Below are 25,679 nucleotides of genomic sequence, written 5' to 3' on the forward strand. Positions count from 1 at the left end.
ACCCAACCTGGCTCAATCCAGGTGTTTGGGATGGGGATTTGGAGGCTGAGCCTGTTGGCTGTGGGAGCCACAGCATTTAGGAACGAAGGAGCCATGTGTAAGCAAAGGAGGGTAACCTAAGAGACCAGTGGGGGAACAAGAGACCAAGCTCCTGCATACTTAGGCAGATGTCTGACATGGTTCTGGTTCTTCTGAGTCCTGGCTCTATGTACTCTTTTCACAGAGCATTGGGACAGTCTTAAATGGGATTCTTAAATGTGAATGTGCAAAAGAATCATGCAGGCGGCTTGTTCATGGGCTGGGCCATCAGGCTCCTGGTAGAGCAGGTAGGCATGACGCAGGGATGGGTACACCCCGCCGATCCTGATGTCAGTGATCTGTGGATTACATTCTGAGGAACACTACCCTACATCCATTTGTTTGTTTTTCACTTAAACCTCTTTGAGTGGGGGTCTGGCTCTTAGAATCAAAAGCTCTAATGAAGACAGTACACATTGCCAAATTTGGGAAATTAAGGAAGGCCATGAGACAGAGAGGGATGTGGGTCTTCAGTGATGAGGGTGAATCAACCAAGCCAAGTGTGTAGGTGTGCATGGCTGGGAGAAGACGGGGGATAGGGGTGTGGAAGGGACCTCAGTCAAGATTGTCTAGCATATTTGGGGATCTTAGAGTCTTTCCATGTGGCTAGTGCAATGTGTGTGTGTTTGGGTGGGGGAGAGAGAGAAGTGGGGGGCACTGCCTAACAATTAGGAAACCCTCTGCTAAAAAACAGTTACCTCTTATTTCTTCCCACAGGCAACTCTCTATCCCTCCTCCTGCCTCAGGAATCTTGCTGGCTTTTGGCAGCCATTTTATATTTTCTCTACTTCAACCCTTTTTCTCTCTGGCTAGCTTCTCTGACATTTCCAGAATCCAAACCCAGCATTTTAAAAGAGTATTTAATGCAAAAGCCTACAAGGAAAGACCTTTGGGCTCTCCACCCTGGAGCTGGGCACGGGAGGGTTGCCAGGAGCCACTCCGCGGTGAGGCAAGGGCAAGCCCAGAAGTGTGAGGGCGCTGACGCTCACGAAGCTGTCCACGGACAAACACTTCCCTTTTTCTCCCCACGGGTAGAAATTCTAAGGTGCATTTTATATGGCATCTCAAAGCATCCCCAAGGGGATAGAGATCTGGTCGCCCCAGGTGATGGTCTGCATCCTGCTTCCCTATTTCCACAATCTCCTCTCAGACGCCTTGAGACCTCTTCCCCAAATCAACCACAGGCACACTTGTCTTCAGCTCTACCGTAGGGGAAGCTTATGCTAAGACAGACAAACAGCAATAAAGAGGAAAGAAAAGAATTCAAGTCAGAAAAAGCAATATTAGAAAGGCTTACTCTCCCTCCTGGTCTTACTTGGACTGTAATGGGGCTTGTTCAGGCTCCTAGTACTCTCACTTTTTCCACTTTGTTCTAGATATTCCCAGGAGGAGACCCCCAGTTCTGTCTGGAGTGAGCGCTTATTTACACCGCGACTGGGTCCTCTCAGGGCAGTGAGTGGTTCCCAGGGGGGCTGCTCCACCTCCCCCCCCGACACACAATGAATGCTCACCCAGTCTTGGGGTCTGGCCAGGCCTTAAAGCTAAGGGGGAAGGCACTTGGATTTCTGCCTCGGAGACCCTGAGTGGGCTTCGTGACACAGTGAACTTCCTGGGAGATGAATTTCCTGGCAGGTAAACTTCCTCCCAGCCTCTTTTGTCAGTCCTTGGGTTGGCTTCCTTGGCCCCCAAAGCCCTGCCCTTATGCCCTCCCTTTGTATCTCTCTTAACGGGCTTGCCTGAAGAATCTTCTTCCTAGTTCAAGCCCCATCACCACTTGCCTGAAGCATGGTTACACCCTTCCAGCTAACATGCTGCTTTTACTGATGTTCTCACCTAGTAAATACCTCATGCGACTTTTTAAAAAATTGTGAGTCAGATCATGTCACCTCTCTGCTTAGAATAATCCATTGGCTTCCCATTGTACTTAGAATAAAATACAAACCCTCCACAGCAGTCTATAAGGCCCTCCATGATTTAATCTTGCCTCACCACACTCTCCCCTGCTCACTTCATTCCAGTCACACTGGCTCATTCTCTAATCCTAAAACCTTCCAGGCATGTTCTTACTTCCCTGACCTGTGCTCTAGCCGTACCCTCTGCCTAGGAATGCTCTCCCCCTAGATGTTCACATGGCTGGCTCCTTCTCGGCCTTCTGGCTCAGCTGAAAGACAGACTCCAAAAACAGACTTTCCTTCAGAGTTAATCCAAAGTAACACTTCCTCTCCAGATTATACTCTTTCAATCACCTCTTTTATGATCCCCATGGACACTCACACAGTTGCTACAGACATGCAATAAATGTTTCCTGAATGAATAAATGAATGAAAGAACCTTGTAGCGGGTTGTGAAGTTTGCACATGTTTGGGGCACTTTAGTTACCTCCCTTATCATTCTAAGCCACTTTCTGACTTAGATGCTTTGGATTTGCAAGAGGCGTTTGTAAGTATGGGACTGGGGTTGGTCTTTCCACTCAAGCACACATTTCCCGGCTGAAGCCTCACTGATACCTGCTGCCATTGCAGAGCTGCACACTTGAGCTGGAAGCAGAAATAAATCCCTTCCCTGTCCTCCTGCATCCCTGTCTCCAGCCACCACCTTCCCCTGACAGAGCCTAATCAGAAGCCAGCTAAAAGGGAACGTGACAAATGTAACCTGTAGACTTCTACCCGATATCACAGTTCAGAGGAGAAGAAGATGGGCCTGGAGATGAGAAGCAAGAGATGAATAACCAGCAGAGTGTCGAGCTTACTGATTCAACAGAGATGACCAAGAGGCCTCAAACCTCAGGTTACCCCCCCAGGTTATTTTTCTAAGGCCTTTTCCAACATCTTTCTGCTGCAAGAACAATCCTCAGGAATCCATCCACAAATTCAGAAAAGCAGCAAACAAGAAGTGTTATTGTATTTGGGGAAAAAAACCACAAACAAACAAAGAACGCTGACCACAAGCAAAGGCTGTAAAATAACAAATGAAAAAATTAGAGAATAGTTAAACATCAAAAAGTTCAGTCCTGAGTCGGTACAATGGACAGAATGATGGTATCAGTGATTATTCTGTTGGGAAGCTGGACTCCAGGCATCTGCAAGAAGGATGAAGAAATTAACCCAGCCCCACAAGAAGATAAGAGAAGTAGCTTTGTAGTCCTGTGGCATGGCGCTTTGAACCTTCGAGGCTACTGAAATGCTTAGTGTAAAATCAGGGGAAGGCCAACAAGTCCACATAAAGCCAAAATGGTGGGGAGGGGTGATAGTGGGGGAGGAGCTTTGAGTGGCACTCAAATATTCATGTGCAGGAGCCATTTCCAGCAGAAAGGTCATCCCTCTACGTTCTACTCTGCCATCCTGAGCCCATGGTTTCTCTCTCAAGTCACAAAATAGTTGTTGAAGCTACGGCCATCAAACCAGTGTTCTAGGAAGCAGAAGGAGGAAGATGGAAAAGCAAAAGAGCATGCAGAGGCACCTGAGTCAGCTAAGAACTGGGACCCTTCCCAGAAGCTCCACAAAACATTTGCTCACACTTCACTGGCCAGCACTTGGTCCCACTGCCATATTTAATAGTGTGGGAGGAAGGGAAATGTAGTCTTTCAGCAAAGCACACTACCTCACCTCAAATAAAATTGGGGGTCTGTTACTAAGAGTGGAGGAAGCAGCTATCAGGTAAACCACTAGCAGTTGTCCCAACACTAAAGATGAGGCTTCCCGGGTCAGCCAGGGAAGAGTGTTGGCAATGAAGATACTTAGTTCTCCCCTGACTAGCAGGTTCCCCCACCCGTACTTGCCACCCTCACATACCTACCCGGGGTTGTGAGGGATCAAAAGACCCCAGGAGGTCTGTCCACGTCATCATTAGACATATCCTCTGCTCCACTAATTGGACGATATCCTTTACCTGAGGTAAGCAAATGCCTGTTCCCCACAGAGGTCTGAGGGAACATATGGTTTCTGCTGACCTGCTAATTTACCATGGATCACCCAAACCCTCTAGAAATTTGCAAAATTAATTCTAGACCTCAGAGCCAGCAGGTATAAGGTTACTAATACCGCCTTACTGCCTGAGTGGTCAGCGAGCAGCATTGTGAATAATTAATAATGATATGAATAACATCAATAGCCATCTTTCATTGATTGTTGACTATGTGCCAAGCATTGTGCCGGGCATTTTGCCCCCAGAGACCGGCTTTGGAGTATTAAATATGGTAATGCATGCCACAGGCTCAGAAGATGTTTAGATTAATCTCTTATTTGACATCGTCCAGTTAGTAAAAGGCAGAGCTAGGATTAAACCCAGGTCTTCCTGGCACCAACTCCCATGATTTTTTGAGTAACTGCCATTGGCTGAGGCTAAGTCATGTATCAAGCCTTTATATCAGTTAAAATATAGGTTCTTGGTTTTAATAAAGTCCAAGTAAGAGTCATTTAGATAAGTTCTGCTTCAAGTCCAACTTCAAGTACATGGCAGGTCTGGCAGGGGGCAGGGGCTGGTGGTACAGCTCTGTTCCACGCAGAGACGGAAGGACCCAGACCTCTTTCACCTTCATGCTCTGTCATGCCTTGGTGTTGGAAGTCATGCAGAGGATGTGACTGCTGGTTGATACATAAGTTGGAGCCAGGCAATCAGTGGCTCCTTAACCACCCTCTACCCCCCCGCTGCCCATCCTTGGAATATATGTTCTGCCCAGCATTCCCTCAGTAGGAGCCATTTCAAGGACTCAGCCTTCAGAGGGTGCAGGGGTCTGCCTCTTTCTTCAGTCTCCTCTCGCCCTCCATTTAAGGGGATCAGTTTCAGATTTCACCTGGGGAAGTCCCTAGGTTGCAAACCAATGACTGGATTATTGCCTTCACCCCCAGGGTTGACAGCGGCTCATCACCACTTCCTTGTTCCAGAGTTCAAGGCAAGGAGGGAAGAAAAAGTAGGTGTTTTCTCTCAACGGGAACAGCTAGAACCTGCACATACCACTTCCTCTCCCGTGCCCTGAGGTGGATTAGGCCGAACTTGGTCACATGGCCACACCAAACACAAGGCAGGCTGGGAAATATAGTCTCTACGGCAGCGGCCACATGCCCAGAGAAAATGCATGGGTTATTACCAACAGGAGACAAGCTGTTATCATCATAAGAAAAACAGAAGTCCTTGCTATTCATGGCACCCAAGCTACATTTATCCTTCCCTGCTTTTGGCTCACAATCCTTTTTCAAACTCCTTTCCTCAGAGCACACAGGATGGGTAAACTTTGGATTTCCAAATGGACGAAGAGGTGTCTGGCTCTGTGGGGAAGCAACCACTCCAAGTCCTCCCTCTGGACCCAGACCCAGGGGTAGTAGATATCTCAATGGACCTCAGATGGATGGAGCCACCAAGGATACAGCCTACTGTGGGGGGATGGCCAGGCCTGGCATTTATTCCAAGTTCATGATCAACACATGCAGGCTGACCTCCCTTAGGCCTTCCTACAGGTCCTGGGAACAATTCCAGGTCAAGTAAAGATTCACAAAACCCAGACTAAACCTCAAAAGTCCTCTCACTGATAATTATTCGCACAACCATAGTATACCCTCCATAAATGGTGGCCCTAGGCCTGCCTCTGTACATATTGTCTCTGGTTCTAACATCCACTGCAGCAGGGGCTGTCAGTGCTCTTTCCACACTCCCTTCTCCTTACTGCTTCCAGACACACTGTCCTGCTCCCAACCATCACACCTGCATTTCTCTGCCAAGGGCTTCCTGGGGCTGGCAGTCCTAGTTTGCCAGACACAGGATACAAGGGAGGCACCTAGGAATTATCACTCCACCTCTCAGAAGCAGCCCTCGATTGGTGTGTAAACACCCCAGCTCCCTCACCCCTCGGATGAGATCACTGTGCTGTGCTGCACTATGGGGCATGTATGCACTGTGCTGGTTTCTGAGTTTCCCCACTGGGATGGAGCTCTACTAGTCCACTGGAATAGCTGGACTGATAACATACTTCTTGTCTGCCTTCCTTTCCTTATCTCATTTCCTGACTCCACCGCGGCTCTTTCCTGCGCTGCCCAAATAAACGACTTGCAGTCTACCTCAGGATAAGCTTCTGGATGGACCCAAGAAAGACCAGTACTGTGAGAAGTAAGCTACGACAGGCTGGCAGAGGCTCTGGAGTCAGCCTGACCCAGACTTGAAGTCTGGCGTCATCACTTACTAGCTGAGTGATGCTGGGAAAATTATTTGACTTGCTGGTGCCTCGATTTCCTCATCTGTAAAATGGGGCCAATTATACCAGCCTTGCAGGACTGTAAAATTTTAAATGAAACAATTCCTCTAATGTCCCTAGCACTGATGGGAGTACATAGCAGGCACTCAAGGGTCAGTTTCCATTTCTTCTCATGTCTGTTTTATGAATGAGGACACTGAGGCTCAGGGAGGTTCCCTGACTTGTACCAGGTTATAAATGGAGTTAAATGATGGATCTTGGGTTCAAACACAAATATCTTTCTGGTTCCAAACCTACTTACAGAGTCTCACTTATTTACTCCAGGGTCTAAATTACCTGATTTCATACCCCAAATCATGCGAAACTTCCAATTCCCAGGTCTTCCTTCCACATTGTGCTATGAGGCCAACACATCTGGTTTCTGATTCTCAGAGATTCCCACATTCTGGTGTCACTCACGCCCTTTGCTATTTATGTCCTCTGTCTGGGGGCATGGCTTCCTCTCCCTCATCCAGCTGTCACACTCTTCTAATTTGGGTGCAAAGATTTTCACAAGCTCATTTCTGATTAAAACACGGTATCACTAAAAAGAGATAAATAGCCAGCAGAAGAAAGCTGACAGGTAAGTCAGGGCAGAGCAAATGTACACGGAAGTGTTTTACCCTCAAACAAACCAGATTCCCCATTTACCTCTGAGGAGAGTGCTCAGAGCTTCAAATGTGGGGTGCAACCCTGCAGAACCCCTGCTTGAGTGACAGAGCAGAGGCCATGAAAGAAAGAGATACTGAGGGTTTGACTCCTTTGACTCATGGTGTCGTGCTCCCCCACAGCCAGCCAAGACCGAACAGCAGCAAAGCAGAGGCACAGACACAAAGAAAACTGAAGTCATGCCGCTAAACGTACTCAGATTTTTATAATTAGAAATTTGGAAAAGAGTTATTTCATGTCAACATACATTTAAGTTTGGGGTCATTTTTAAAAAAATATGATTTTATTACAAGATATATAAGCAGACATATACACACACATATAGAGATAGGAGAGACATAACCTTTCAGGGGGTGGACTCTGACAGGTCCTAGGTGTGACCCGTATCTAGAGTAGGTGACCAGCTTATTTCCTGTTTGCCTGGGATTTTCCCACGTTTAGTGCTTCCCAGGAGAGGTCTCAGCCCCGACCTAATCAGGATAGTTGGTCACCCTATTAGGAAAGAAACTTGACTCTCAGATCTCCTTTTTTAAAATGTGAATCTCTTCAGGCAGTTTAAAACAATCCATCCATCACTGCAGGGGTTCTGGCTGCTTCTCATAGGATACCCCACTAAAATAGTCCCCACTTTAAGAATCCATAAGGATCTTTTACTGAAGGAATCAGAAATTCAGACACCTAAGGGCCAAGACTTCAGTGAGTGACAAAGATCATTTGCACAAAAGCTTTCCATCTATTCTTTACTTACACAATGAAATACATTCCCATTCTTCTAGAACCCTACAGCCCATTCAGTGCTTAACCTTTCCTCCTTGGATAGACATGGGATGGACAACTATTTCTCCAACCGAGCAAAACTGCCCAAGCATGATGAAAAACAAGAGCAAATCTCATTTGGCCTCAGTGGTAGGGACTATGGTTTTCTTAGGCTGATTTCCTCCAGAAGCTTGGACAAGGATTCAACTGTAAGGTGTTTATTTGAGAGGCCATCCCAGGGAACACCAGTAGGAGAGTGGGGAAATGAGAAAAAGAATGACAGACCACTAAAAAACGAGTGTCCTATTAAGTCAACTGTCACTGTAGGTGACTAGAGATTAACCCCATGGCAAGCTCTCGAAATTGGTGTAAAATAACACCTTGGTTATCTCACCAGATGGGCAAGGGAGCTCAGGTGTCTGTATGCTGAGCCTTTCATCACTGGAGGGGTGGGCGTCGACTCCCTGGCCCTCACCCCCACCGCTTCCACAGTCAGAGAGACTCCTCAGACAGATGAACACAGGTGCTGGCAGTGGGAAGTCAAGCTGGCCTGCGCTGAAGTTGAAGGGCAAGGATGTGGGCTGGGCACCAGCAGCATCTGCTACAGCAAATCAATGATAGAACCCATGGGCCGCCATTACTCAGCGCTAGCCAACTGTTGCCATGAGGGAATGCAGCCAGCGTTGGTAAAGCTTCTGAATTTTTAAAAGAAACCTGGAATCCAGAATTCTTGCGGAACCTCCTGATTCATTATTGCTGATGATTAATTCAAATTTTTTTTAAAAACTCTCTAGGGGTTCATGGAGCTCTCTGTAGGCAGACTTCAACCGGTGGGCACACGGTTCACATCCACTAACCGAGGTGAAGCCCCTTATTTTATAGATGGGGAAAGCAGGGCCCTAGAGGGAAGTGACTTAAAGATTGAACTGCTAAACCCAGTTCACCATAACTCCCAGGCCAGGGTCTCCCCTGACCCCCTGTGTTGCCTGCACTAGCAAACCTCCCCCCTCCCTCCGCACACCCATCCTCCACAGGCGGCAGCCTCATGGCCACCCTCCACTCCACTTAGAGCACAGGAAGTCTTGTGCTGTCCAACAACTCCTTACAATACTTTGTATTACTGGAAATCGGATTCCTCATGATTCTGAACTTCACAGAATGTTATACAAGGCTCATTTTGTCCTGGGTACCCTCCTAAGTACTTTACATATAATTCCCTTAATTCTCAAAGCAACCCTCTCGTGTAAGGACTATTAGTTTCCTCATTTTAAGGACAGAAAACCAAGGCACAGAGAGATTAAAATACTTGCCTACATTAGTTAGCCGCAGAGCTAAGAGACAAATCCAGGCAGTTGGCTCCAGAGTCCACGGGCCACTCACTGCCTCTGAACTAACTACCTAGTTTGGCTTTTTAAATATCTTGATTGGTCCTTTCCCCCATTACAACAGGAGTTAGTCAAGAACAGTCCTATAAGCCATCTCCTGCCCACTGCTTGTTTTTCTTTCTTTTTTTTTTTTTTTTGGTGTAGGCACTGTTCTTTTTTTTTTAATTTTTTTATTGTTATGTTAATCACCATACATTACATCATTAGTTTTAGATGTAGTGTTCCATGATTCATTGTTTGTGCACAACACCCAGTGCTCCATGCAGAACGTGCTCTCCTCAATACCCATTACCAGGCTAACCCATCCTCCCACCCCCCTCCCCTCTAGAACCCTCAGTTTGTTTTTCAGAGTCCATCGTCTCTCATGGTTCGTCTCCCCCTCCGATTTCCCCCCCTTCATTCTTCCCCTCCTGCTATCTTCCCACTGCTTGTTTTTCTAAATAAAGTTTTATCAGGGACGCCTGGATGCCTTGGTCAGTTAAGCATCTGACTCTTGGTTTTGGCTTAGATCGTGTTCTCAGGGTCATGAGATGGAGCTCCCTGTGGTGCTCAGGGCTCAGCAGGGAGTCTGCTTGAGATTCTTTCCCTCTCCCTCTGCCCTTCCCCGTGCTCTCTCTCAGATAAAAAATAAATAAAATCTTTAAAAATCAATCACATTTTATTGGAATGTAGCTTCACCCATTATTTTACATATACTCTATGACTATTCTTGCCCTACGAAGACAGAGTTAAGTAGGTGAACACAGACCATATGGCCCGCAAAGCCTAATGTATTTAGCCCCTGGCCCTTCACAAAAAGTTTGCTGACCCCTGCATTCTGGACTTGCCAAGCATTCCTGATTGCAGGTTTCTTGATTATGTTGCTTAATCATAATGCAGAAAATCCTATAATCCCCCCAAAGCCTTAGCATACGCCGTGATGAATTCGCAGGTTAGAGTTCCAGAAACTGTAATTGTGCAGAACATGTCTGGGAATCTAGGAATCAGCAAAAGTACCCTCAGGACCCCATTCAAGGAAAAAGATACCCAAAATATGACCCGTAAAAGAACCAGACACCTAATCTTGGGTCCTGACCTGGGCGAAGGTCTTTAAAGCAAGGGGATAGACAGAAATACCCAGATAGAGGCAGAGAGGAGAAACAGAACAGGAGGCAACTCTTGCAATTAGCTATCAACAAGCATTGTTGCACTGACAGACGGGGGGTCAAATCCCAGCTCTGCCGCTTACTCCTCATTTCTTAAACTTCAATTTTCTCACCCATAAATCAGGAGAAATAATCTCATTTCTTGGGGGGTTAGGCAGATTACCAAAACTATAATGTACACGAAGTTCTCAGCACCCCATGCGAGATTTGCTAGCTAGTCAGGGGAGCCCTATGATTAGGAATACCAGTAACCATAAAAGAATAGAAATGGGTGATTATTTGTACGGAGGCACTCAGCCCCACAATTCAGCTGTCTAAAGAGTAACAGGATGGGGCGCCTGGGTGGCTCAGTCGGTTAAGCGACTGCCTCCAGCTCAGGTCATGATCCTGGAGTCCCTGGATCGAGTCCCGCATCGGGCTCCCTGTTCGGCAGGGAGTCTGCTTCTCCCTCTGACCCTCCCCCCTCTCATGTGCTCTCTCTCATTCTCTCTCTCTCAAATAAATAAATAAAATCTTTAAAAAAAAAAAAGAGTAACAGGATGATGGCAAGGAACAAAAAGCAGTGTTTGGCATGAGGAGCCCAAATCCAGGAAATGATCTAACCACCTTTATATACGCCATGGAAAAAAGTAAAGAAGCGTGTGCCATGTTTTCATCAAAAATAGTTCAAGCAAAAAAATAATGTGGGTAGGAAGAGGTAAGCTTTAATCACCTGGAAAAAATCACTTCAGTGAAACAGATTATTTATCCCTTGACAACAGCCAGATAAATGAAACTGTGTAAGAAGGGGAAGAAGAAAGTTTGCATTGTATACTCTGAAAGAAGACGAAGTTGCATTGTCCCCGCTTATCCTTATAGTGAAAGTATTTACTGAATAGTATGAACACTTGCTGACAATCTGTCAACTTTTAAATACCTTTTATCTTTACCATTTTCACAGCTTTTCTCTGAGATCTAAAAAAGGCCAGTGATAGTTTTCTGGTATGCTTTTTCCACATACAATTAAGCATACTGTTAGAAAGTACAACAAGAACCACTCATGATTTGAACTGCTTAAAGCAGCTGAATCATTGCAAAAGTGATTTCTTACTCTTAATTTGTTTCAATCAAATTTTTGACCTCTATAACACTGAACACTCCCCCCTTTTTTTTAAGGCAGTGAAAATGCAGCTACATTGAGAACACGAAGGTATATAACATAGCACGCTTTTTTTTCCCCCTCTTCAAAGTACATTGAATTAATTTCACACAGTTGGAGCAAATTACCATGCTATGTCCTCAATTTATGTGTTATGGGCCCACTGGGCTAAGGCTCTATGGTTGAAGTCTAGGGGCACATGGTTTTCATTACTTAATCAGGATCCTGCGTTTCAACTTGCCCATTTAAATGGATGCAATTAGTTCATTGGTGATGGCCTCAAATACCCTTATCTTTCCCAACTTACCAAAGAAGCTAATGTTTTGAGCTTTGCCTCAATACTGAAAGGTTATTCGATGACAACTTACGCCAAATATTATTTTTACTGCCCAGCAAATACTTTTACTGAGTCGTCCCACCAACATACTGCTGATAAGCAAGCCTGTTTAAGTGCATTTATTTTACACACATTTATTTATCTGGAACTTAAAAACAATAAAAACGAGCATAGTATCACAGGTGCAGGTAAAGTACCGCGTGCACACGTCTGATTGTGCATAGCGTAACGGATTAGAGATGGAGGATGGAGGGAAGCTCAAGTGTCACTACACACTTGACAAACACAGAGCTAATTAACACAGCTCAGGTCAGTCAGGCTGCTAAGATAGGATTAGAACTCAGCCTTTCTGATTCTCCACCCCTTTTTCTCCACAGCTCCTCCTTCGTCTGGCAGAACCTTACCAGAGTATTCTACTTGGATGAACCAGGGCCAGGGCTGGCTCTGTGAGCTTTGCGCCTCCCATTCAGGTCACATATGGTCCCCCTGCTCTTTTGCAAGGACTGAATTGATGGGATGGGCTCAGTCAGGTGCAACAAGGGAAGCCTGGAAACAATCCTCAGGCCACATCCGTTGCGGGTCCCCTACCGATGCTGTCGGCTGTGATAAGCACCAGCTGGAAGATGGATGCTGGTATTCCAGAAAGACCTTTTGCATCAGACGGGGCTGTGACTGGCCCCATGCTGTGAAGGGGGCATAATTATTTCCAATAACTGTCTGCCTAGGCTACTTGGTGATTTCCAAACGAAAGGGCCTCCTCCTTGCAACAAAACATGCAGTGCTTCTTTGGGTTGGGGGTTGCAGTCTTGAACTTATTTCTTTTGGAGGGTCACAATGCCAAAAAAACTTCTGTCTGTTAATCACTTATCTAGCAGGGCAGGAAGAAATACAATCTTTTACAAATAGTGATAAATGATAAACCACTTGACAACTTTGGATGTTTGCTCAGAATCTGTTTCAGAGGGTAGTATCCTCATTTGAAACAAGATGGGCCATTAGAGGCTCCTGGAAGGTATGTTCTCCAGAGAGAAAGTTAGACCTCTCAGGCTGAGACTGTCAGGGATAATAAAGAGCAGAATCTCTTGCAGGGTGGTGTCAAAGAGCCCAGACTCCGTTCCGAGTTCCAATTCCAGGTCTCACTTACCAGCTGTATGCATGTTGAACAACTCACACAGCCCCTCCAAGCCTTGGTTTCTACCTGTGTAAAGTATGGGTAATGGTGGGTCACTGTGGAGATGGGCATCACATACTATATGGAAAGCACTTGGCAAATGCCTGGCATTTACAGGGACTCAATAGACAGGAACCATTATTTCTAGGCAGGGACCTGTTCTTTGAAGAGGCAAGTTATTCAAACTGCATGTTCCAGACTGATTCTCCGTGTTGATCAGATTATGGGTGAAATCTCCACTTTGCAGGTGCAGGCACTTTATCTAGAGTCTTCCCTGGGACTTGCAGCCTTCCTCCTACTCGGCAAGCCTGTCTTGGAACTCTCTACCTGGCTGCCACACATCTTTCAGGCCAAAGGGAAACCCCGCCCCACCCATCCCACTTCAGCAGCTCTGGGCAGACGCGTAGCTGCACCTCTCCTTGCCCGCCATCCTTCCTCTGCAAACCTCCCAAGTTCATGCACATCTTCTCTCCCCAGCTAGATTAAGCTTTTGGGAGACAAGGGATTACTTTACATTTCTTTGACCCCTCCCCAGCACCCAGCACATGTCCAAGAATTTTCTAGGTTCTCTGATCCCTTGCTAGGCACAGTGTGGTCCACAGACGAGCATCAGCAGTATCACCTGGGAGCTCAACAGAATCTCAGGCTCCACTCCAGATCTACTGAATCAGAATCCCATTCCCGAGTGACTCAAGAGCACGGTGCTGAAGAAACATTGCTCGAGTCTGCTATTTCCCAGACTCCAGTCACTCACAGCTTCCCTTCAAAGGCTTAGCCATTTTTCAGCACCACCTATACTTTGTGTTATTCATATATATTTTTAAATGATTTTACATTGATATTATATCTTGCTTAGCCTTATCCTAAGCAGTAATAATCCAGTCTGTCAATAGTTCATTCAGCAAGGCAGAAAGAAATATATTCTTTAATAAGATTTGAAGGTCTAAGTGAAAAAAAAAATCTGTTGGTATACATTAAAATAAATAAATAACCATCAAAGTAAAATGATTCTCCATCCATTATCTAAAATTAACTTACACAGGAGCGCCTGGGTGGCTCAGCTGGTTGAGCATCTGGCTCTTGATTTCAGCTCAGGTCATGATCCTTGGGGTCCTGGGATGGAGCCCTGCTTCAGGCCCCACGCTCAGTGCGGAGTCTGCTTGTCTCCCTCTCCCTATGCCCAGCCTCCCCAGCCTCCCCTTGCGTCTGCAGCCGCACACACACTCTCTCTCAAATAAATAAATAAATCTTAAAAAAAATCAAATTAACTCATACACCACCAAGGGTACAGCTACCGCACTTTAACAAACACAGCTCTAGGCTTTTTGTAGCTGAATTAGAAGACATCTCCCCAATTCCTGATCCTGTGTCTGGATCTGCTCCTACCTACCATGGTTGCCTTGTGACGTAGATGCATCTGCCTGCAAAACACAGATGGTTGTAGGGGATGATGGAAGGCAGAAAATCTGGGTTCTGGCCCTGCACCATCCCTTAATAACTTGACAAATCACAACCCTCTTTGGGGCTCATTTTTGTGGGTTCGCTGATCTCAAGGTTCCCTTCCATATCTAACAATATGACATAATAAAGGATAGCAGAAGCTTCAGAGTCAGAATAACTTTAGGTTGAAATTAAGTCGCCCTTACTTGCTAATTTCATTAAGTCTCTGTTTTCCTCACCGTAAAATGGGAGCAACAAATGGGCATAACACACATATCAGAGGATTTTCGCAAGAATAAAGAAAAGGACAGCTGAAAAATGCTGAGATTGAAATCTAGCACACACAGTGTTAAATAAAAAATATAACTACTAAAATTTTTTCTTGGCCTCCAAAATAATCATAGCTAACATTTATGGGGTATTTAATATGCAGCAGGCACTACATGAAGCACTTTACACTGTCCTTTTATCCTCACAGTAATCCAATGAAGTAGGAACTTTTATTCTCCCCATTTCATAGATGAGGAAACTGAGGCACAAAGTGTAAGCCACTTGCTCAAAGTCATACATTTCATAAGTGGTGCAACTGGATTTGAGGACAGGTCCCCTGACTCGAGAGCAGTTGTTCATAACCTCAACCCATCCTGCCTTTCTGTAAAATACTGGTCAACACACAGACTTTGCCAATTCAACAAATATTATGGGACCTTGGCAGAGTAATTCTCAGCACAGGTGAACACTTGCTGCACATGAGCCAGTCTAGTTACCATTAGCTCTACTATTATTTATTGAGCCTTCACATCTGAACAAGATCCTATTAGGCATTGGGAGGTCCATCATATCCTTCAATTATGGTGGGGACCTCTTTATTTTTTTTGAATGATTTTTTATTATTAAGTATAACAGATATTTAAAAAAATGAACAGCGGTGCCTGGGTGGCTCAGTTGGTTAAGTGTCCCACTCCTGGGTTGAGCTCAGGTCATGATCTCAGGGTAATGACATGGAGCCCCACATAGGGCTCCACACTAAGCATTGAGTCTGTTTAAGACTCTCTCTCCCTCTCCCTCTGCCCCTCCCCACTCTCTCAAAAAACAAAATGAACAAAATATAAATATGCAGCTCAATAATTATCTCCAAGTAAACAGCCATATAGCCATCACTCGGTTGCCCCAGAAGCTCCTAGATACTTTCTCTCCCTCCTCCTCAAATATAACTACCATACCAGGGTTTCTCATTCCCAACACTATATATACATTTGGGGCTGGGTAAGTCTGTGCTGTGGGGGTTGTCCTGCATGTGTGGGACGTGTAGCAGCTTCCCTGGCTTCCACAAGCTAGCACCAAAAGCACCTTCCCCAAATGGCAACAAGAAATGGTAACAATTTCTCTAGACATTCACAAGTGTCCCCTTGGGGGCAAAATCACTCCTGGTTAAGAACCACTGCCCTATCATGACCTTTTTGGTAACCACTTTCTTTGCTTTCTTTTTGACTTTAGCCACACAAGCATGCATCCTTAAATATTATCATTTAATCTTGCCTGGTGAAAGGAATTCTTTATACTTTAATCTATTAAAAAGGCCTCAAATCAGGGCCCCCTAAAATAACCTAGGTGGGGTGACCATATAATTTCCCATCCAAACTGGAGGCACAGACATTAACCAGGATTGACCTGGGCAAGCCAGCATGATCACCCTACTTCTAGGGAACCTCTGCTGTGAGTGAACATTATTCTCACAGCCGTACACAATTAGGGCCCCCTTACTCACTGGATAATTGTACATGAAGTGGCAGAGGGTAATTAAAAGCAGCACATCCCCAAGGGCAAAGTAACATAGACCCAGATAAATATCTCAAGGCTGAGGAGCTGTGAAGCAGAAAACTCATCGGCCTTGGCCCTTATGAAGGTATATTCTTCAAATAATTTGCTGAAAGATACCACTTAAATATCTTTCACCACATTAGCACAACAAAGTGATTAAAATAAATGCCTTCCAAGATCCGAACATGCAAAAGGATCAAGACCACCCCTTGTAAGAGGTTTAGGGTCTGTAGTGGATTTTTAATCAATATATTTTTTTTTCCCTCAGTGTCATTGGAAAATAGAGCAACCCCTACCAATCTGACCTGCTCCTGCTGTGCATTGTGATCTCCTAAGTCCTGATACTGACCACGTTAAAAGTGACAACTAAGGCTTTCCTTACACACATGAGAAATCAGATTGATAGCCTATTTGCCTGAATATAATTCAGCTCGTCCTCTATTCTTTTGGGCATCAAAGAGAACAGAAATCAGCTTTCACGGACTTAGACACTTGTACATTTCAGCAAATGTTTATTTGACTTCCTCAGCATCCATTTCCCCTTTATCCAGCAACTGTCTTCATCTGGAGGTCCAGCCCGCTGGTGTCCGCGGTCCATGTGGTCTGGGTGAGACTCGACCACAAGGCAAAGCCCTCAACCTCCGCAGAAGTCATTTGGCACAGGGCTTTCCTATAAACCATGCCCATCAAGCCAATCGGAACTGGTTTTGAGGCTTTTTGTTCAACAACTGAGCAAAGGAGGCTTATACTTTTTTGTTGGACTTGAACCTGAAATTGTGTAAACCATTGAGGCTTTTTGTTCAACAACTGAGCAAAGGAGGCTTATACTTTTTTGTTGGACTTGAACCTGAAATTGTGTAAACCAGCAACTTCTACTGTCAGCTAGCCACCCAACAAGGAGCCCCATACACAGAGGAAAGGAGAGGAAGACAGAGCTGAAGATGAAAAGAAAGAAATCAAATTCCGAAGTCATTGTTCAGCCCTGAACAAGATGCTCTTGAGGCCAGTTCTAGGTACGTATCCTTCAGTAACTTGAACTTGTATGTATGAAAAAAATTTATTTATATTATATATATATATACACACACACATATATATATCTTAATTCCACCTAAATTGGGTGTTTGTCACTTACTAGTAAAATACATCCTGTGGCAACTTTTTAGACAGCAACTCACAGTAAGAAATACATTTTATACTGCAACCCAGAATGTGCATGCAGTCCCAGAGAGAGAACTGACTCAAAGTTTCATGAAACAACAGAACACTTACTAACATATGATGATGCTGATATTTTCTGTCCTGTTATACTTTAAAAAAAAAAAATACTGGTTGCAGCCCACTATATTGATTTCATGACCTTCATTTTAAAAAACCCTGCCTTGTGAGATTAGCTTAAAAATTGATTTCACCAGAAAAAGTGACATAAGAAACATCATGATAATTTCAATCAGATTATTGAGGAAAATAGGAGGTGTGGCCCCTAAATCAAGCATCTAGCAACAAAAAATTGCTGCTTTACCATTCCTCTCTGATCTACCCAAGACACATGTTGACCAGAAAAGGAAAAAAAAATCTTAATGACCTAGAAATAAATAAATTGCTAAAAAGAAAGCATCTCCTAAAACAAAATAAAGCCCATGTCTAAAAAGAGAGAGATGAGAAATACATTAAGTAAGGAAAGAGACACCCAAGTCCTGTTGCTGAGCTAAGTTACATGATTTATTTATCTATAGGCTGAAGATAGCCATTTCAGTGAACCTCAGCAGTTACTGAGTATGTAAAAATAGTGTCTTCGTAAGATCAGAAGATCTCTGGGGCAGATGTAGAAGGAAGTAGGGAGATAGGAAGAGAGAGGTAGGGAGGGAGAGAAAGAGAGAGAGAGAGGTCACTTGCAGTATAAACCTCAAGCCTTCACTTATGTGTGTATTGTGTGTAAAATAACTACGAAGAGTTCCTGAAATTTTAGGCAATTACCACAGGCTGGATAAGACAGGGTATTTTTAATGGTTTTCCATGTACTTTATTTGTATTGTCACTTAGCCAAAACTTCCTTTTTGTCTGCTCAGAAGCACCGCAGAGTCTTGATTAAATCTGTGGCATCAAATGGAGAAGTCGGATTCTCATGCTTGCTAACAACAGAGGCTTGGGCCTATAAACAACTGAGAAAACTTAGCTGCTTTTATACTCTTGAGTGGCTGTAGCTTTAACTCCTCCCAAATTATTCTAGATTATTAGGCTCCAGCACAGTTGTCGGCCTGTTTGAGAAGCCACGAACCACCCTGCCACCAAAATGAAAGTCCATGAATTTCAAAGCAGAGTGAAGTTTAAGACAATCACTTGCATACCCCGGAAGAGTGACTTCTGAGAATTTTCCCAGGGAGAATGAAAACCAAACCTCACGATAATGGTATTTTAGATAGGTTTCTTCATCTTCCATCATTGTATTTTTCAAATACATTCCATCTGCATTACTGAATTTAAGCAAATAGTGTTTGATATTTGCAGATGTCAATAAAGACACAATTAACCTCTCCTGTGTAAGAAGTCCTTGGAATTGCCTGAATCCTTCAGGCCCTCTTTTAGGAAATGTAAGCACTGTTGAAAGGGGGTGGGGTGGGGTGTGTGTGTGTGTGTGTGTGTGTGTGCTTTACTTTTTATTACAAAATTCTTGGATATACAAAAAAGAAAAAAAGAATCACAGACTCATCAATATAACCATCGCCTAGTTTGTGACATTTAATTTAGAGACCGAAATATAGATACTGAGTGTTTACCTCGGGTCAGTCTCCATCACGTTATTTAATCGAATGAAAAAATATATGAGGTACTTGTTGTTATTACTATTACTCTCTTCGTCATCATTAATGCCATCACAGCATATCCCTGTTAGAGGTACTGTGATGGTTAACTGCCTGGCATCTGGAATCAGACCTCAGGTAAACTCCAAATCACCAATGTGACTTATGGCAAGTTACTTAACCTCCCTCTGGGCTCAGCTTACCACTCCATGGACTATTCATGATGCCCAAAAAGTGCCCACTGGAACGTCTGACACACAAGAATCTGTCAACCACCATTCTTAACAGCACGTGTATGGCAGATGAAAGTGCAGCCTGAGGAGGTTAAGTAAGGCGAAGCTGCTTTTCTTCTCCTCCAGATATTTGATTTGGAAGTTCCACAGATGCATTCTCTTTGGGACAGGAAATAGCATGTCCGGGATTGCGCGAAAATCTTGTACACATTCTCCAAATGGGTCGGTAAATTTCTGGGGCAAACACTAGCTAACCTTGAAGGCTCAACCAGCTTTCCGGAGAGGCTGCTTGCTGTCAGCACTCCCCAGTCTTTCTTCTGAAGGGGCCACCTTCCAGATGCAGCCCTCTGGGTACCAGCAAGCACACCAAGTTGGTTCGCAAAGTTCCGAGGAGTTGGCTCTGGTATGTTCACAAGTCCTAGCAGATCGCAGGAATGTTCGGGATAATTATTACCGCACCCAGGAGCGCCCAGCCCAACCCTCTCACATCTGGAAGGAAGCGGCCACACAAAGGAGAGCAAGGGAGACCTCCTCCTGCGGCTGCTTTCTCAGGCTCCGGGAAGATTTCCGAGGAGCTCTCACCTCTTTTGTCAACAACACCAACCACTACTCAGCAGTATCCTTCAGAGCACAGGTCATTCAATGCAAAGGAAGAGTTTATCTTCCAGTCCAAACCGAATGGCATTTCGCAAAATATCATCTTTGTCCCTTCCCCTTGACCCAGAGACGCGCGCACACACACACACATACACGCGCCCGCGCGCGCACACACACACACACACGAAGGTGAAAGGTGAAATACTCCAGAAAACAGAGAGCGATCCACATGCAAACAGCCTTTAAAAAAAAAAAAAAGGGCAAACAAACCAAGCCCTGAGGATCCTCTGCTAACGCCAGGGATTCCCCCCCCCCTCGCCCCCGCCCCAGTTCTTGCCCTGCCTTGTTAAAGTATCTGGGATTCATCAGCATTTCTCCCACCTCCCACGGACGCGCAACAACCAAAGCACATGGTCCCTGGCGGCGCGTTTGCAAACCCCACCAGCGCCAACGCCTCGAAACCGCCGAACTTCCTGTGTCCACCACCAAAGAGCCCAGAGCGCCGCGCCAAGTGCCCCAGAGGCTCGGGCGGAGGCAGCCTGCAGCCCGGGAGCCGGGGGCGGGGTTTCCTGCCCGCCCGAGCGCCCGAGCCCCACACCTCCGCTGCGGGGGGGTCTCCGGACGTGAGCGCTGCGCCCGGGGCGCACGCCGAGCGCCCGCGGTGGCCGCCGCTCACGGCCGCGCCCCCGCAGCGCGCTAGACCCCCGGGGCAGTCACCCACCTACCTGCTCCGCCGCCTTCTCCTTCGGGCGCTCGGGCGCTGCCGACCGCTACTTTATTGTCTCGGTGGCTCACCGCGCGGGACCTGGGGACCCGGCTCTGCGCCAGCGCGGCGAGCAACTCCGCTCGGCGCCGCGCCTTCCCGGGCGCCTGCCTTCCTCTTCTTCCTCCTCTCGGCGCAAGCTCCTGCTCAGCACGTGAGCCGCGCAGCCCGACTCCCGGGCTCGCTGGGCAGCCAGCGCCCGCCGCATCCCCGGCCCGGGGCCGCTCGTCGCCCTCGCCGCCGCTGGCCGCGCGCCCTCGCCTCGGTCCACACTTCGAGCTGTGCCCGGGCCGCCTGCCTCGCGTCCTCCCGTCGTTCCGCCCTGCCCGCTGGCTCTCGCTGTCAGCCCCGGGCTCCCGGCTCCGCTCTCCCCAGCTGCCCCCGCCCGCCGCCTCTCCGGGGGCTGGGGCGGCCGCTGCCAATGAGACTCGGCTGATGCGCTGTTCCGGCCCAGTCATTGTATCGGGAGGGGAGGAAGGGGAGGGGAGCGCGAGGAAGGGAGGGGGCGCCCTCGGCCCCCGCTGCGCGGCTGCCGGCTGGGCTCGCCTACCCCGACAGAGAAAAAGCGCTGGTGCCAAGGGGCGCGGAGCGGCTGGCGCGGCCGGGAGTGGGGGAAAGGGAGGGGCACGAGCCCGCGCCTCTCCATCCCTCGCTCCCGGGCAGAAAAGCGCGGGGAGGGACTCGGTTCGCCTCCCAGGCTTCAAGCATCCCAAGACCCGACTGCCCTTAGAATAAAGGGGGTGAGGCGCGGGGGGCTGCGGGCGGCACGGGATCTAGTCCGGAACGGGAGTGGGTCTGGCTAATGACTTGATCGGAGATTCCCGCGAACCTGGTGGCTCCCCTTGAAAGAAAGAGAAAGGAGGAGCAAAGAGGGGAGGAAAGGGGGTAAGAAGGGAGAGAAGGTAGTAAGAGAGAAGGACGAGAGAGAAAGAGAGAGGAAAGAAGAGTAAAAAAGAGTAAGAGCCTACCCCATGCCTGGCATTTTCCCTCCAGAACAGTTCTGTGATTCAGGAGTGCTTCCTTATGCTCTCTTTACTGACGAAGAAACTCCAGAGGTTAACTCAAATAGCTGATAAATGACAAGACAGAGATTGCAGCTAGATCTGATGCTGCGTGTGAGGTAGCAGATGAGAGACGAGTGGAGGAAGAAGGGAGGACCATTCGGGAAGGATCTGCACTTGAGACTTTAACATCATCTCCAAATGAGTTCACGAGTAGAGCGCCAGAGGTGGAGCGTCAGGACCGAGAGAAAATAAATTCCCAAACAGCTTTGAATGTGTGTCCCATTGCCGGACCCGCTTCTCTATACGCTATGAATTAATTCAATTTTAAAACTAAATCTCTTTTTAAAAGTTATTGTCCTGAGACTGCACAGTTATAGATACCTCTGCGTTTTGTTGGAAGTTTAGTTGATTCCTCAATGGCAATGTTTGAGAGACCACGGTTTCATATAACCTTGGTTTTGCCATTTCTCCTCCTCCTCTTTCTTCTTTCCTTCTTCCTCTTCTCCCTCTCCTTCTTCTTTTGACGGATCACCAGGCTACAGAAAAGGACCGGGTGGGGGGAGGGAAGGCTCGCTGGATTTCCCAGGCCCTGGCATAGCTGCTGTGGACATGAAGTGGAGAGCAAGATGTGAAGCAGTAAAGGCTTGAGATGGAGTGATGTATAATATTACATCCGTGTGGTGTGAAGTTTAATTAAATTTTCTTCTGGTGTTGAATGGACTGCTTGTTTCTAATTAAATAGAATATATTGAATGAATAGCTGACATCTGTTGAGCAGCTATGACATGCCCCCCAGATCTGAGCTAAGTAGGCACTTCACTTGGTATTATTTCATTTGGTTCTCCTGGGAGAGAAGGGATGGACTAGACGCCCCATGAGTTCAGGGTCTACGCTGGCCTTGTTCAACCCCTGCCACTCAGCAGTTGCTCATTCAAGGTCAGTTGACTTAATGGACTTCCATTTGGCAGAGGGGGAAACCTAAGGGTCAGAGAGGTTAATTGACCTGCCCGAGAATAGGAAACTAGAACGTGGTTGTACCTGTCTTTGAATTCCGATCCAAAGACTCCCTAACCACTGCACAATACTGTCTGTTCGGTGTGAACGGCCGTGTAAGGGCCCCAGGTAAGGCAGCAGTGCAAACAGTAATGGCTTACTCTGCCCTCATAAGTGCACGTAATTTCTTTGGAGAGAAAGTCAGTACCTATAGCATGGGCACTAAAGAACATCTCAGGGAGTGTACAGCAAAGTGGAACAATGCAGGGGAAATGAATAGCACAAGGCTTGCCATCCAAAAAGTGCTTGGTGTATGTTTGGGGCGGGGGAAACCAGATGCAGACTATTACATGAAAAATGCGATGTAGGTGATGTCAGTAAGGTTGATTTGGTCAGTCAGAGTAGTCTGGAGAGTTTTCTGGAAGAGGCAGGATATTTACCGGATTTTCTTTTTTTTTTTTAAATTTTGTATTGTTATGTTAATCGCCATACATTACATCATTAGATTTTTTTTTTAAAGATTTTATTTATTTATTTGAGAGAGAGAATGAGAGAGAGAGAGCACATGAGAGGGGGGAGGGTCAGAAGGAGAAGCAGACTCCCTGCCGAGCAGGGAGCCCGATGCGGGACTCGATCCGGGGACTCCAGGATCATGACCTGAGCCGAAGGCAGTCGCTTAACCAACTGAGCCACCCAGGCGCCCACATCATTAGTTTTTGATGTAGTGTTCCATGATTCATTGTTTGTGCATAATACCCAGTGCTCCATGCAGAACGTGCCCTCTTTAATACCCATCACCAGGCTAACTGGATTTTCTTGAAGCAAAGAGGCTCTGGCTTGGCAATGGAAGCTTCAAGGCTGTTATATCTGGGTTTGAAGCCCAACTTTTCCAATTACTCAACCTAAAATAGGGATAATAATAATGCCAATCTTATAGGGTTGTTGTAAGGATTGAATTAGCACATAGAAAGCATTTGGAATAGTGTCTAGCACATGGTGACTGCCTAATAAATATTAGCGATTATTATTAAAGGAGAGGCGACAGCTTTCTTTCCAACTTCAACCTTCTGATATTTATAAAATACCCAAAATAGCAAAATTTAAAAACACAATGCAGCAGAACAAAGAAACAAAACTTGTTTTCTTTATTCTTACTCTAGTATAGAATTACTAATTCTGGCCGCATATTAGAAGGGAGGGTTTATTTTTGTTTTTAATAGTTGAGACAGTTAATCAAGATCTCTGGGGTTAGGGTTGATGAAACCTCACATTCCTGGGTCCCGGCTCCAGAAGGCTCAGGGACTAGAAATCTGCATTTTTAACAAGTTTTTCAGGGGTCCACTTGACAAACACTGCTTTGTTCTTCCTCCACATCCCTCGATGCCTACCCCACCTCATTGACCCAGGGATTTTTCCCCCCACCTTAAATTGTTAAACTCTTGTGATGAATTAAATCCTGTGTGTTCATTCCTATTTAATTCAATGCACATTTAGTAAGCACCAATTTTGTGCAAATGACTACAACTCAGCCTAAAGATGGGTAACATCCTTCACGCTAGCAACGAGTTTATGATCTGGAAATAAAAATGGGAACATGAAAAGGTGTAATAATAAGGTTAAGGTGTTTTGAGTGCTTACCATGTACAGCGCCCTGTGCTAAGTGCTTACTTAACCTGTTGACTAGGTGGAAAGCAATATATAAGAGAAGTTCAAAGGGTACATCTGGAAGAAGGAATCCAGAAACGGCTTCAGGAAGAATGCAGCATTTCCAAGGCTTTCCTGAAAGAAATCGCTCCAGTTACAGGAGAGCCTGGTCAGAAGCCTGAACAGAATATGGGCCAAGCAGTGAAGCCCAGAGATTTGTAAGTTTGAAGAACCAAGCAGAGAACTACTTAGAAATGACAAACTCAGGGACCAGAGAAGTAACATTAGCTAGTAAACTAGAACAGAGGTGAAGCAATCAGGAATGGTGGGGACTGTGGCGAAACGGAGAGTATATTGTCCCCTTCAGAAGGAGGCAGCCAGTTCTCAGCACACTGCCTTGTGGGAGTGTTGATCTGATTGACCTGATGTTTTGATTTTCCAAGAAAAGCTGGACACCTGGATTTTGGTATGAAATCTCCCAGTGTTTAAAAAATCGTGGCAAGCAACTAGAATTTTTTTAAATATTCTATACTTAACATGAAACCTGTCTGCAGGGCAAATCCACCATTTATAATCTCTACAATGGGCTTGCTAGAGGAACCACACTCCGATTAAAAATAACTAACAATTCCTGTATTTTGGGGATCACTAGTGAATGCTCAACACTGGGCTGGGCCCTGGGCAAAAATAGTGCAACACATAGGGTAAGAGAAATGGGTCTCATCTTTCAGAAACTCAGAGTAATTGGTGAGATGAGATAAATACATATCAACAAAAAGAAAGCAATAAGCTTTCAAGAGGAAACAATTCTGTCCCGAAGTGTAGAATTTCCAGGTGACAAATGAGGGCCTCACCAATCACTCTGTACATGATGGAATGTTGGAGTTTGAGATCTTTGATGCCAGATGGTGCTAGAAACTCCTTGGACCCCCACTTTCAAGCTCTTTATTCCATCTGTGAAGTATAAAGGAGTATGTTTTGGTATATGCATCATGAGATTCAGCTACTGAATTAATAAGAACATGTTTCATAAATACTTTATTTCCAAATTAAAACAGATTTATTTATTGGTTTCTGTACATATTTATGTACTTATTTATTTGAGCTAAAGATAGATATATACTCATTAGGCAAGTTTTTGACAATACAAAAAGTACATAAGATAGAAATTGAAAATTACCCATAAGTTCACCACCCTAAATGAGCACCTTAAACAAATGTACTCATAGACTTTTAAAAATGTGCATGCAAACACACAGATCATCTACTATATTGATGTAGTGTAATACATACACCCAATTCTCTATTGATGTTTTGGTGTATAATTGGGCCTCTTTGATTTTTTGTTTTACGTACTATTTTAAAACCAATCTGAAGAGAAGTCACATCATCCCTGCAACACCCTGGTCCTCTTAGCTTCAAGAACTTTGTGCTAAAACTTAGGTTTGGGATAAGAATATGAATACTGCTTGCATATTCCG

General features: G+C 45.6%; 1 protein-coding gene across 2 annotated transcripts in view; it reads right to left on the minus strand.

The window, feature by feature from the left end:
• The window catches only part of LOC145721651 (uncharacterized), a 156,370-nt gene extending 135,347 nt beyond the window's left edge, over nt 1-21,023 (minus strand). For both annotated transcript variants that reach the window (XM_081820659.1, XM_081820663.1), the window contains exon 1: nt 20,520-21,023. In XM_081820659.1, the coding sequence (XP_081676785.1) occupies nt 20,520-21,015 (496 nt within the window). In that variant the 5' untranslated portion in view covers nt 21,016-21,023. The remainder of the gene's footprint in view (nt 1-20,519) is intronic.
• Nucleotides 21,024-25,679: the final 4,656 nt, after the last annotated feature.

Source organism: Leptonychotes weddellii, chromosome 1 (genome assembly GCF_054177405.1).
Source record: "Leptonychotes weddellii isolate Sample4059 chromosome 1, ASM5417740v2, whole genome shotgun sequence".
NCBI classification, from domain to species: Eukaryota; Metazoa; Chordata; class Mammalia; order Carnivora; family Phocidae; genus Leptonychotes; species Leptonychotes weddellii.